The 14,569-nt window shown below is 35.8% G+C and overlaps 2 protein-coding genes across 2 annotated transcripts; one reads left to right on the forward strand and one right to left on the reverse strand.

The window, feature by feature from the left end:
- Window positions 1-7,313: 7,313 nt before the first annotated feature.
- LOC139861752 (uncharacterized) lies at window positions 7,314-10,857 on the forward strand. Its single transcript, XM_071850256.1, has 6 exons — window positions 7,314-7,468; window positions 7,551-7,690; window positions 8,614-8,966; window positions 9,083-9,179; window positions 9,261-9,548; window positions 9,628-10,857. Exons 1-6 carry the CDS (start codon window positions 7,330-7,332, stop codon window positions 10,606-10,608), a joined length of 1,998 nt encoding a protein of 665 aa, XP_071706357.1. The 5' UTR covers window positions 7,314-7,329; the 3' UTR covers window positions 10,609-10,857.
- A 675-nt stretch (window positions 10,858-11,532) lies between these two features.
- On the reverse strand, window positions 11,533-13,981 carry LOC139862483 (ADP,ATP carrier protein 1, mitochondrial-like). Its single transcript, XM_071851094.1, has 4 exons — window positions 13,840-13,981; window positions 12,534-13,017; window positions 12,062-12,433; window positions 11,533-11,970 (listed from the first exon to the last, which is right to left on the reverse strand). Exons 2-4 carry the CDS (start codon window positions 12,996-12,998, stop codon window positions 11,674-11,676), a joined length of 1,134 nt encoding a protein of 377 aa, XP_071707195.1. The 5' UTR covers window positions 12,999-13,017; window positions 13,840-13,981; the 3' UTR covers window positions 11,533-11,673.
- Between the last annotated feature and the right edge of the window lie 588 nt (window positions 13,982-14,569).

Consider the following 14,569-nt stretch of genomic DNA (forward strand, 5'->3'; position numbering starts at 1 on the left):
TACCGGAAGGTGTCGAAGACATGGTGGTTTATTGTGATGCTTCTTTAAATGGGCTCGGGTGCGTTCTTATGCAAAGGGGTAAAGTCATTGCTTATGCCTCTCGACAATTAAAGGAACACGAAACGAGGTACCCGACTCATGATCTTGAAATGGCGGTGGTTGTGCATGCGTTGAAAATTTGGCGCCACTACTTATATGGTGTCAAGTGTACGATATATTCGGATCATAAGAATTTGAAACACCTTTTTACTCAAAGGGATTTGAATTATCGTCAACGTAGATGGATGGATGTGGTGAAAGATTATGATTGTGAGATACTTTACCATCCGGGTAAGGCGAATGTGGTCGCGGATGCGTTAAGTCGAAAGACTCAACATCCGGCGATACGTATAACATCGTTACGTTTGATTATCACTAACGACTTTCTTGAAAAGATGGGTGAAGACCAAATAGAGGCTTATGTTCACGATAAGCACGCGGAACGAATTGTGGGCCAATCGGAGTTTATTACTATGGGTCCGCGGGGTTTGTTGTCCTTTCAAGGAAGGGTGTGGGTGCCTAAGACGGGTGATTACCGACGGGTGCTACTCGATGAAGCACATAAGTCGAAATATTCCATTCATCCGGGCGCGACGAAAATGTATCATGACTTGAAGAAAGATTATTGGTGGCCGGGCATGAAACGCGATGTTGTAAAATACGTCGAACGATGTGTTACTTGTTTGCAAGTTAAAGCCGAGCATCAAAAGCCATATGGTAAGTTGCAACCGTTAGAAATCCTGAAGTGGAAATGGGAGCACATTACCATGGATTTTATCACTAAGTTACCTAAGACGGCGAGAACTCAATATGATTCGATTTGGGTGATCATGGACCGGTTGACGAAAAGTGCCTTGTTTCTTCCCATTAAAGAAGCAATATCGTCGGAGGCCTTGGCTAAGTTGTTTATCAAGGAAGTGGTCTCGCGACATGGCGTTCCTATATCTATTATTTCGGATCGAGATGCCCGTTTTACATCTCGATTTTGGGAAAAGTTTCATGAAGATATGGGTACACAATTAAAGTTGAGCACGGCGTATCATCCTCAAACGGACGGTCAAACCGAGCGTACGAATCAAACTTTGGAAGATATGCTACGGGCGTGCATCATTGATTTTGGTGGTAGTTGGGATGAGCATTTACCTTTGGTGGAATTCTCATACAATAATAGTTTTCATACTAGTATCGGGATGCCACCTTACGAGATGCTTTATGGCCGAAGGTGTCGAACTCCCATTTGTTGGGGAGAAGTGGGTCAAAGAGAAATCGGAAGTACCGATTTGGTTTTAGAGACGAATAACAAGATTGATATTATTCGGGAGCATTTGAAGAAGGCTCAAGATAGGCAAAAGTCGTATGCCGATAAACGTAGACGAACGATCGAATTCCAAGAGGGCGACATGGTTATGCTTAAGGTTTCGCCATGGAAGGGTATTATTCGGTTTCGAAAACGGGGAAAGTTAGGTCCTCGGTTTATTGGACCGTTTAAAGTTTTAGCTCGTGTTGGTGAAGTTACATATCGATTGGAATTGCCCGAAGAGCTTGCGGGGATCCATAACACGTTTCATGTTTCTCACCTCCGTAAGTGCCTTGCGGATGATTCTTCATGGATGCCTTTAGATGAAATTGAGCTAAACAATAAGTTGGAGTATGTTGAAGAGCCAATTGCAATACTTGATGAAAAGGTCAAACGGTTGAGACATAAAGAGGTTAGGACCTATAAGGTTCAATGGCGACGGAATAAAGGTTCCGAGTTTACATAGGAACCCGAAGAGTTCGTGTTAGTCTATCTTCCTGCTTGTCATGCGGCTTGGATTGCGAGGACGCAATCCGAATGAGTGGGGGAGAGTTGTAAGACCCGAATAATTGTAATGTACATATGTGTATATAAGTGTATTGAACGATATTTGAAACGGGGTTTTATTGTATATATTAAGAAGACAAAAGAAGCTGAACTGGCAGGGTTGCGCGCCGCGCGGCTAGGTGGCGCGCCGCGCCATCTGACTGTGACAGATTCTCCATTCTTTTAAATTAGATATTTGGAGGGTATTTTGGTAAAATCAATTGGAGGCCGGATTTAATGCTTGGGATCAGATGTTAGAGTATCATTTACTCAAAAACTCACCAACCTTATCCCTTTCAATTCAAGTTTAGAGAGAGAGTGATTGTAGAGTGAGAAAGCTCGCTTTGAAGGAGAAGAAGCTCGTTTCGGGTTTAATCGCAAGCTTTAAAGTTGTGCATCTCGTCATTTGCTACATTTTGATAGTTGTGGTATGCCTTAACTTTCTTTTCTTAATTTGATTTTGTGTATGGGTTAGGGTTTGTGTTAAAGATGAACATTAAGACCCATTTTAAGTAAATTGGGTGTTCTTGGGTAAATTGGGTCATGTAGACTCAATTATGTGTAAGCTAGGGTTTTAAATGTATAAATGGTTGTTATGAAACCCTAATTGGCTAGTAATTTGTTAGAACACCTTGAGGAAGTGTAAATGGGTGTGATTTGGGCATAAATGACCCAAAATGGGTGTGTTGACTTTTATCAAGTCAAATGGGTCAAAATGGACCAAGATGGGTCAATATTAGTGTTTTGTGCTAAAACCTAGTGTTCTAATGTGCGTGAAGGCCATGAGTGCCAAGTGTTAGGGTTTTTGGTGAAAACGACCCAATTTAGGGTTAGTTGTCAAAATGGGTCAAGATGACCTAGGATGGTGTGTGTCATGAGATTAGACCAAGTTGATTGATTAATTATGCTTGTGAAATAGGTACGTTACCTTGGAATTCAAGCTTGGTTTAATAATCACCGAAGGCATAAGGTGAGTGGAATAATTATGCGTATGTGTATATAATGTATTTATTTGTGTTGCACGAATGTGGTATTGTCGCGGTGTTTAAGACACCACATTCTAAGTAACGAGTAGCATTGTCGCGGTGTTTAAGACACTACTCATGGTATGATTGACTTGTGGTATTGTCGCGGTGTTTAAGACACCACAATGTCATGGGAGTGGAAGTGTCGCGGTGATTAAGACACCACTCATTGTATTGAATGAAGTGTGGATTCGTCGCGGTGTTTAAGACGCCACATTGTTGTAAGGGTGAGTTAGTCGCGGTGTTTAAGACATCACCCGGGGACTAGTGATTACGCGGTGTGTAACACTAGTGGACGTTATGAACTCCAACGGTCTTGTAAGTACCGCTTCCCGTGTTCGAATTGGTTAACCAAGGTTATGTGAATTATGTATTGGAAGTATTAATTTATGAATCGTATGCTATTGTACTATTAGCTACTTGTGGGATTGTGAATTATTGGTATATGCTTATTAATGTAGCATGCTTGATGAATTGTTAAACTCGAATATGATGTTGTGTAGGTGATGCGAGTAAGTAGATTATATATGTGTATGTATAATTATTGTGCTCACTAAGCTTTGCTTACCCTCTCGTTGTTTACCTTTTTATAGGTTCGTGTGTGGATAAGGGTAAGGGCATTACCTTGGATTGAGTTTCCCGCTTCGATGATTAGGAAGCACTTTTGGGTTATGGCTTGGAGTTCGACCGAGACTTGGGTAGTTTAACCCCAAACACCATGCTCGTTGTGTCGTTTGGCAATTAAACTTTTTGTGGTCGAAACTCTAATTTGTATTAAACATTGTATTTTAAACTTAGTGGCGTTTTGGGCACGTGTGGGCCCCACCTTGTAAAACTTGTTCATACCTTAGTTATGTGCTAGTTTTACATATATGAATGTATGGTTAAAAGCGTTTTGGTTAAATATGCCGGGAACACGTTCATCTTTTTCGCATTTAAACTTTCCGGTAACAGCAGGGGTAACAGTAGGAAAGTCGTTTTTACTTGTACATATATATATATATATATACATACATATAATTGTTCATGAATCGTCGAGAGTAGTCAAAGGTAATTGTATATATGTAACAGTTCTAAAATTTTGAGACTCAATCTAACAGACTTTGTTTAACGTGTTAAAATAATAAATCGTATAGAGAATTGGTTTAAATAAGTCAAAAATTTTCGGGTCATCACACGCAGCTTTTAGATGTATGTACTATTGGTATATATACTCCAATGATCAGCTCTTAGCAGGCCATGTGAGTCACCTAACACATGTGGGAACCATCATTTGGCAACTAGCATGAAATATCTCATAAAATTACAAAAATATGAGTAATCATTCATGACTTATTTACATGAAAACAAAATTACATATCCTTTATATCTAATCCATACACCAACGACCAAAAACACCTACAAACACTTTCATTCTTCAATTTTCTTCATCTAATTGATCTCTCTCAAGTTCTATCTTCAAGTTCTAAGTGTTCTTCATAAATTCCAAAAGTTCTAGTTTCATAAAATCAAGAATACTTCCAAGATTGCAAGTTTACTTCCAAGTTTTCTAAATCCATTCCAAGTAATCATCCAAGATCAAGAAACCTTTGTTACTTACAGTAGGTTATCTTTCTAATACAAGGTAATAATCATATTCAAACTTTAATTCAATTTCTATAACTATAACAATCTTATTTCGAGTGGAAATCTTACTTGAAATTGTTTTCGTGTCATGATTCTGCTTCAAGAACTTTCAAGCCATCCAAGGATCCTTTGAAGCTAGATCCATTTTTCTATTTTCCAGTAGGTTTATCCAAGGAACTTAAGGTAGTAATGATGTTCATAACATCATTCGATTCATACATAAAAAGCTATCATATTCGAAGTGGTAAACTAGTAATCACTAAAACATAGTTTAGTTCCCTAATTCTAGTGTTATAACAATAATCGTTATGTATATCGTTTCGAGCTTCATAATTCAATATTTTCATTTTTTATTTATATCACACATTGTTAATATACTTATTGAGATACTTACTTATCATAATCTCATGTTAACTATATATATGTCCATATATATATCATCATGTCGTTTTTACAAGTTTTAACGTTCGTGAATCGCTGGTCAACTTGGGTGGTCAATTGTCTACATGAAACTCATTTCAAATAATCAAGTCTTAACAAGTTTGATTGCTTAACATGTTGGAAACATTTAATCATGCAAATATAGTTTTCATTTAATTTATAATCATGGAATAATCATGGAAAAGTTCGGGTCACTACATCTCACACACCACTTTTTGATTCATATATATTTTTATCTCATAAACTTTTAGTTATGACCCTAAGAAATTAAACTTATATTATTATTATTATTATTATTATTATTATTATTATTATATATATATATATATATATATATATATATATATATATATATATATATATATATATATATATATATATATATATAAGGGTGAAATAAGTAACTAGGTGTACATGAATCAAAAAGTGGTGTGTGAGGATCACCTCCATATTTTTTTGGTCCGGGCTATATATAAGCATAATATAATAAGATGTACTCCGTATTAGGTACCCTTTGATTAAGCCTAAAAGATACGTATAGTGTAACTTTACGACACAAAAGTCAACAAATCAAGAGTATTCCACAACTAAATATATAATCTTTCGTGTATATGAAACAAACATTTGAATCAACATACGTTTTAATATTTTAACGAATATAATACTTATGATACTTATGGTACGTTTGATACAAATCGCTTATAGTCTAAATGATTTAAATGTTCTTAACGAAGTTGTTTCTGAATGACAATAACGTAGTTGATAGTCATATTTAACAAAAAGTGTAATGATGCAAAATTGACTTATTAACCTTTAGCATTAATAAAAACTACAATATAGTTGTTTAATAAGTATTATTGATATTGATATATAGATTATAGAGAGAATTCCATCTCTGAATGGTTTAACACTTAATGCTGAACAATTCAACATAATTTGTCATTCACATGTCAGAAACAAACGCGCTGAATGTTGAATTGTACAGCATCCAGTATTGAACATTTTCATTAAGAGGTAAACAAACAGTTTAGCTTGTTTGAGATATCCAATAAGTACTAAACAGTGCATTGATTAATGAATGAGGTTGAAAATTTGACCAATTCTAAACGCGTGGGCAGTATTGGAGTTAAGAATTTTCCATTAATAATGCATTATATATAGCCATATAGATATAGATATAGATAGATAGGGCAGTATTGGAGTTAAGAATTTTCCATTAATAATGCATTATATATAGCCATATAGATATAGATAGATAGATGGGTTTTACATCATGGATCTTATACAATTAGAAAAAGGAGCCCGCGCGATGCCGCGGGGCCTTTGATTGCGTATTCATAGTTAACGGAGCGTATTATAGGTGTGTATATGTATTGAATATAGTCCGAGGTATTGAGTTTTTTTTTAAGTGTCCGTTTCGCGTATAGTTAGTCCCGTTGTGTTCGTAAGATTTTTTTGAGTTGAACGGTGGGGTCGGAAAAATTTAACTCGCACCGAGCGAAAAGATAGAGCCCGCTAAAAATTCGGGTGGAAATAGTTTCTTTTTTTTTTAATAAAATTGCATATTTACACTTTTGCCCCTGAAAAATGTAAAGTTGAGGGATCGTTGTGTAAATTGAGGCAAAGGTGAGGGGCCGGTTGCACTGTAAACAGAAACTCATAACTACAATCCAAAAGAATTGAAACTACAAAGTTTTTGGTGGGTTTTAGTATATCCAAAAGAATTGAAACTACAAAGTTTTTGGTGGGTTTTAGTATATAGGGATAATAATTAATAGGCTTACACTATACAAACTATACGATACGTATCATGCATCTAATACACCCTCACAGTTTGAACGGGAGATACCGAACACACATTTAAGCGAAATAACAATAATACCCATCATGTTTAATGCACGTGACTGACTTAACCGGAATACTAAGGGAACTTTTAACTTCGAGACCGATCGTGTAGAATATTAAAAATTTAGAATCAACGATAATTGATTTAAAATTTAGGTCACATCTACATCTTGATTTTTGATACAAATGTTGTGACTGATCATGAAATTTTTTGTTTTAGTTAAGCATTGAATTTAAACTTATAATTTTGTTTTTAAAAATAAAAGCGAATAAATACAATATAGAAATACTTCAACCTACTTTAATGATTTTCTTCAACAAAACAAATTTCCTTTTACTACGGACTACTTGACTTGTTGATATACTCCAAACTCTACCAGTCCACCTCAATAAATCTAGGCCCAAAATTACGGCACTGTAGACCAATACATTCAATCGCAGCCCAATTTCATGCCCAAATTTCCCCTAATCCCTTGTTTTCTCCGACTAATTGTACGGAAAATTCTATCGATGGCTCCCAAGGCGAAACCGAAATCGGCGGGCGGGCCGTCCGCAGCACCGGCGATCGCCATTGAAGACCTATTCACAACTCTCGATCGACACATAGATGGATCGGATTATGAACAGGCCGTTAAAGTTGCAGATCAAGGTATAGGTTTTTATAGATATTTTTAGCTTCTGCATTTATTGAATGTGTACATCGTGTAAGTTAAATTATGATATTTATGCAGTTTTATCAGTTGCTCCTGGTGATGAAGATGCAATTCGATGTAAAATTGTAGCTCTGATTAAGGCTGATAACATCGATGCTGCTCTTTCTACTATTGTTGCCGTATTGAAGAAGTTTCCTATCGATTTAGGCTTCTTCAAGGTATACTCGTATATATAATGATTACTCCGTATTATTTTATTGATAATGTATGTGAACTCGATTTGGTTAGTTATATTTATTAGTTGTTAGTAGCAATGTGATTCTGAATGATGAAGTTTATTTGATTCAATTAATGTGAACAGACGTTGAGTATGAAAATCCACATTTGTTTGATTTGAGATTTACTCAATACATGTTAACCTGACAAATCGAGGCTTGCCTGTTTAACACGTTGCTCATTCGACAAAAAGCTATGCATTTGCTTTATTGGACATATATAAGCTATGCATTCTCTTTATTGCCTATGTTAAAGTCATTTTGTTCATTTTGGTAATAATTCAATAGTCGTAAATCAATGTGAAACCTTTGGTTGACAGGTGGAAAGTCACTATTTGTTCTTAGTCACTTGATAACTTCATAGCTGTTAGTATATAAGTCTGTCTAAATGATTGTAAATGGAAGTTATCATTTAGTTCAATGAAATACAGTATTCCCTGAGCTGTTCTATATGTGTTCAGTCCTAATCTGAGCTGTTTTCTCATTGATAAAGCTATTTGAGTTAGTTTACAATAGTGTTATTCTGTGTCAATCTTGTATAATCGAGAAGATTCACTTTTAGCTAACGGGGATTACCAGGTTTACTAGGCTTCTTTATGTCATTGGGACATAGAAACTATTAAAAGTCTGCGTACATCTAAGTAATAAAACTCACCCTCCTTGGTAGCCTGAACAAGGAAAATCTTATAAGGAAACATGTTGGCCCAAAATCTGATTACTGAATGATGACTGATGCTATGAAATACTTTTACAATCAATAAATATTTCTGAATTTGCGATTCACTTTTACATCAAATACTTTTACATGTTTTCAAAGCTAGATTCTGTGTCTTCATTGATGCATTTCGTTTTTATCTTTCTGACAGGCATACTGCTTATACAGACAAAATAAGTTTGACGATGCTTTGGAATCATTAAAGGGCATAGAAAAAGACTCTTCAACAATGTTGTTAGAATCACAGATTCTATCTCGTCAAGGAAAGATGGATGCTTCTGTGGATATATACAAAAAACTCCAGAAATCTAAAATTGATTTACTGGAGATAAATCTTGTTGCTGGTTTGGTTTCAGCTGGTAAATCTTCTGAAGTTCAAGGCGTGTTAGATGCTATGCGAATTAAAGCAACAAGCACGTTTGAATTGGCTTATAATACTGCATGTTCATTGGTTGAAATCAACAAACTCTCAGATGCTGAACAACTCCTACTCGCAGCTCGAACGTAATTCTTCTTTGTTAAACTGTTAAAAACAAATTTGGATTTTTGATCAAGTTGTCTTGATTGGAAGTAAATTTATAATAATATATTCTCACATACTCTAATTATTTGTGCTACAGAACGGGTCAGGAAACCTTAATGGAGGAAAATTTAGCTGACGATGAAATAGAGAATGAGCTGGCACCCATAGCTGTGCAGTTGGCCTACGTTCATCAGGTAACAAATAGAATATGAAGGTTATAAATATAATATTCCTTTGCTATATTAGTTAAACTAAATCTATGTTTTTTACTTCAGTTATTGGGAAACAAACAAGATGCAGTTGCATCTTACACAGCTCTTATGAAGCGGAATCTGCCTGATGAATCATCAAATGCTGTAGCAGTAAACAATTTGATAGCATTGAAGGGCCCTAAAGATATATCTGATGGCTTAAAAAAGCTTGATCGTTTAATTGAAAAAAACAGTGGAGATCAAAGTTTCAAACTTGTTCCTGTTTTAGAGTTGAAGCTTACTCCTAAACAAAAGGAATCAATCTACATTAATCGAATGCTGTTACTACTCCATTCTAACAAGATAGATCAGGTCAAAATTTCCCCTTCATTTCTTTGATCTAGAAATGTTTTTTTTTTTTGTTGCTAATCTCGTTTATAAAATTAAACAGGCTCGAGAACTTGCTGATGCGTTGCCACAAATGTTTCCCAACAGTGTGACCCCTATACTCCTTCAAGCTGCTGTCTTTGTGAGGGAAAATAAGGCGGGAAAAGCTGAAGAAATGTTATTAAAATGCGCCGAAAAATTTCCCGAAAAATCGAAGATCATTTTACTGGCTAGGGCACAGATTGCAGCGGCCGCAGGTCATCCTCAGATTGCGTCAGAATCTTTATCAAAGATACCTGATATTCAACACATGCCTGCTACTGTTGCTACACTTGTAGCCCTCAAAGAACGTGCTAATGACATCGATGGTGCTAATTTTGTTTTCGATTCAGCTATTAGTTATTGGTCAAACGCAATGACCGAAGATAGTAAGTTAAGTGTTATTATGCAAGAGGCAGCAGCGTTTAAGCTTAAACACGGGCAAAAGGAAGAAGCTTTAAAACTATTTGAAAAGCTTGTGAAAAGCCATCATAGTATCGATGCGTTAGTAGGTTTGATACAAACTGCTGCTTATACAGATGTCGCAAAGGCAGAAACATATGAGAAACAACTAAAACCGCTTCCTGGTTTGAGTTCTGTCGATGTCAATGCGTTGGAGAAAACTTCTGGTGCAAAGCACATTGAAAACGGGCCACATTTGGGGAACAACATTGAACCTCAGGAAACAAAAGGCAAGGAGAAAGCGAAGAAGAAGAGGAAGAGAAAGCCGAAGTACCCGAAAGGGTTTGACCCTGCTAACCCGGGCCCACCACCAGATCCTGAGCGATGGTTACCTAAAAGAGAGAGATCGAGCTACAGGCCAAAGAGGAAAGACAAGAGGACGGCTCAGATTAGAGGTTCTCAAGGTGCAGTGGCTAAAGATGGTGCAAATAGTGGGAATGCAAAATCGAGCCAACCCTCAAATGCAAAAGCATCTTCAAGCAGTGCAGCTGCTGTACAACCAAAACCTTCGTCAAAGTCGTCCAAGAAGAAATCCAGAAAGTAAATGCTCATTTGGTCCTTCAAATTACTGTTTTATTAAAGTTAGTATTCAAATTTTGTACTACTATGACTAAAATGAGGTGTGTTTAAATTGTTCTATGTTTGCCCTTGGTCATAACTCATTTGTGGGGCGGGATATTTTTCATCGTTCAATGACTTCTGCAGGATTATCGGTTCATTGCAATGTCTTTTGCTGTTTTTTATAACATATGATTGATCATGGCTGATTAATAAAATTAAAGTTAAAGTATAATATCAATTTTAATACTTGAAAAAAATTATATCAGGATTGTTTGTGTTTTTAGAGACTTGGGCTACTTTGCCACTTATGGGCTGCCCTCTGAAGTCTGAACCAAGACTCTGAGATGGTTTATGTTGGGACCATAAGCTCAACTTGTATAACAATTAGCAAGTAACCTATAAGAACCTCGAATGACGGTGGTTCTTGGACCATGACACCACTTATCGCACTGCTTTGATTCAGTTTGATTGTTGTTTTTGGAACATCACTCTGCTTGAGAACGATCAAGTATTGAACCCTTGTCATATTCTAGTATGTTACGAGAGTTTCTAGTCTCTTCTTACTAGCACACAAAAACATCATATCATATTCTAGTATGTTACGAGAGTTTCTAGAGTCTTCTTTCTAGAGTCATATTCTTTACTCTAAAATAAAAAAATAAAGTCATTAATTCACCCACGAGATTTACTCATGAAAAATTCATCCCACCCACGAGTAATCAATTTCCACCCAAGTATATATTTTAAAATTTTCAATCAAATGACCAAATCTCTATCCGCATTTGAGTGAATAATAAAGAGCATAATTCTGGCACCAAAATCATTGCAATTATAAATGTAATTGCAGTTATTCACCAAAAAAGCCCTCATTATTCTCTTGAAACAAACGAGTTCTTCCGTTCTAGAATTCAACAAAAACAAAATATCCAGATTGTGTAATAATACACAAATGAAATCCAATCCAAGAAAATATTGCAGTATGCTTGCAACTCAATTATAGTCTCTACATAATCATTTTATCAGCATCATCAATCATAAAACTAACGCATTAGCCTCCACCAGAGCCATACTTCTTTCCAAAAACAATGACCTGAAGCTTATCGTAACCAGCAAGAACACCAGCACCAGCCACAGCTCTAAGGATATTAGCACCACCACCCTTAAACAATGACTTGACCCCTTCTTTCTTCACAATTTGGCTAAATGCATCCAAAGAGCTCTTGTACTTGACAGCCTCACCTGATGTCATCATCATTCTTCTTCTCACTGTGTCAATTGGGTACGACGCAAGCCCAGCACCGTTGGTAATGAGCCACCCCAGAGCAAAACTAGCAAAGAAACTATCCTGGAAATTCAACAATTATTAGCACTCGATTCAGTATTTTATAGTAACAATATTCAAAAGAAAAGGGAAAAAAACCCAACAATATACTAACCTCCAAGGATCCAGTAAGGAGGATTGGTTTAAGAGAATCATACAAACCAAAATACAAACCACGGTACACAAAGATACCAACTGCTGAAAGGTTGAACCCACGGTATAACCCAGCGATACCGTCTGATGCGTACGTCTTCTTGTACACATCAATCAGACCATTAAACTGCCTCTCTCCACCCTTCTTTGCCGCCTTGGCATCATTAGCCAAACGAGTTCTGGCATAATCCAATGAAAATACGAACAGTAGAGACGATGTACCAGCAAAACCACCAGAAGCAATGTTACCACCAAACACTTTCCAGTATGGATCTTTCCCTTTCTTAAAGCTGAACAAACTCTTAAAGTAATCCTTGAATGCAAAGTTAAGTGCCTGAAAAAGGTTCAACAACATCACACCACCACAAAACAAAAATATATACACACATAATATAATGATTAATGCTTCCTCAAAATAAGGAAGAGTAAGAAACCTGAGTAGGAAAGTAACGGATAACATTAGCTGTGTTTCCTCTCCACAAAGCCACAATTCCTTCATCAGCGATTGTTCTTTTGAAACAGTCTCCAATACCCTTGTATGGTTGTTGAAGACGGCCACTCTTGAGCATCTCATCTTGGTTTTGGATCAAAAGCTTGATACGCTCAATTGGTGCAGCAGCGGTTTTTGAGACAGCAGCTGAAACACCGCCCATAAGAAAATCAATCGCAAACCCATAAGGTCCTTTCTCTGATGGAGCTTGAACAAACACAGGAGAAGCATTTGCAGTTACCAATGATCGTGTCATTGAATAATTGAGCCCTGCATTAGTGTAATTTCCATACATAAATTGCCTCTGAGTTGCAGCGGGTCTGTTCAAAGCACCATACTGAGCTTGAGAGTAGTGTGGCTGGCTGGCTACTCTCCTTGTAACAGCTAAATGATGATTCTGATCGGTCATTATGTTCGGGATGGTCTTCCTACAAATACGAAAATCAATCAATAGCATCATGCATCATTATTTATGAAAGATAACAGAACATCACAGTATAGTATCCAAAATTCGTATAACACAATGATACGTTAGATGGTCCATGTTGTCATTATACAGTTCAAATTTAGCAATTGGTTGAAGTTTCCTATACCAACATAAACAATATACACGTAGTCATACAATTCCCTTCCCATCAAAGCAATAAACACAGTTTGGAAAAAAATAGACCAAATGATAACTATTTGTACGTAGAACTAGGCCCATATAATGTATATTAAAAACATAATCACTACTTTTCAAAATAAAAATAAAAAAATGGAAGAACAGAACTATATACTAGAATATACGAGAGGTCAAAAACTGCCAAATAATAATAATCAAATGGAAATAATCTTTATAATAATAATAATAATAAAAACTACTAAAAATAAAATAAACATCAGAGATCGTATGAAGTTCATAATCAACAGTAAAAACGAGTATTTACATCATCATAATCAGCCATCTGACCTAAAATGGTGAAACCTCAAAGCGAATTTTAGTATTTCACAGAGATAAAGTAAATCTTATTACAATTGCAACATTATATCAACGTATGTAACCGATCTACAGATTAACACATCTAAATTAACATCATAAAGCTCATCGATGAAACAGTAAACAGATAAATGATCGATTTAAACTATACGCAACAGATCTACACAGTAAAGCTTATAGAATTCGTATTGTGCTAGATTATAATCAATTGTTAAAATTAAACTAATTAAGCTAAACATGTTAATGTAAAATACAAAGAAAATAATAATACCTCTGCGTTGAAAGCGGAGGAAATGATATGGATCTGCGGAACTAGGGTTTTCAGCCGATCATCAACAATTGTGCTAAATACGGGGTTTTGGCCGAGAAATGTTCCGGTGTATCGCGGGTGTACGATTAGTCACATGTATTTTATTGACCTTCCACATGTAAGGATTGGACGGTCGTTGTTTGGCTGCTACGATTTAAATAATATTTCATTAAAAATAAAAAAATTCAACAATACACGTCTTAAAAGTCCAGGTGCCAACTTTTGTATATTTCTAATTTCTTTTATAAATTAATCATTGGTATTCGACACGCTTTGTGAGTCAACTGATTCAGAGTGACCGTTCACCCAGATTCATCACAGGTGAACCAACATGACCACACAAAATCTCGGGATTCAAACTTGGAACTTTTAGATATTCTTATGTCATGAAGATGAATGAGTTAAATCGTACTTAGTAAATTATACATAATCATGTTTTAAAGTATATATATAGATATAGATAAATATCATAAGTCATGTAGCATTTATGAAATATCCTTATTTTAAATTTATCAAACATCAAAACCACAAGAAAATTATGAGTACATACAATGTCATCATAACATGGTGGTCTAAAATTGACAATGATGCATGGATTGATCAGAAATGATTAGGTGGTTTGAGGATGTTGATGTTGATTGATGACTGATGACTAATTTGTTGATCGGGTTTAGATTATGATGTATGGATG

This window comes from Rutidosis leptorrhynchoides, chromosome 8, assembly GCF_046630445.1.
Source record: "Rutidosis leptorrhynchoides isolate AG116_Rl617_1_P2 chromosome 8, CSIRO_AGI_Rlap_v1, whole genome shotgun sequence".
NCBI classification, from domain to species: domain Eukaryota; kingdom Viridiplantae; phylum Streptophyta; class Magnoliopsida; order Asterales; family Asteraceae; genus Rutidosis; species Rutidosis leptorrhynchoides.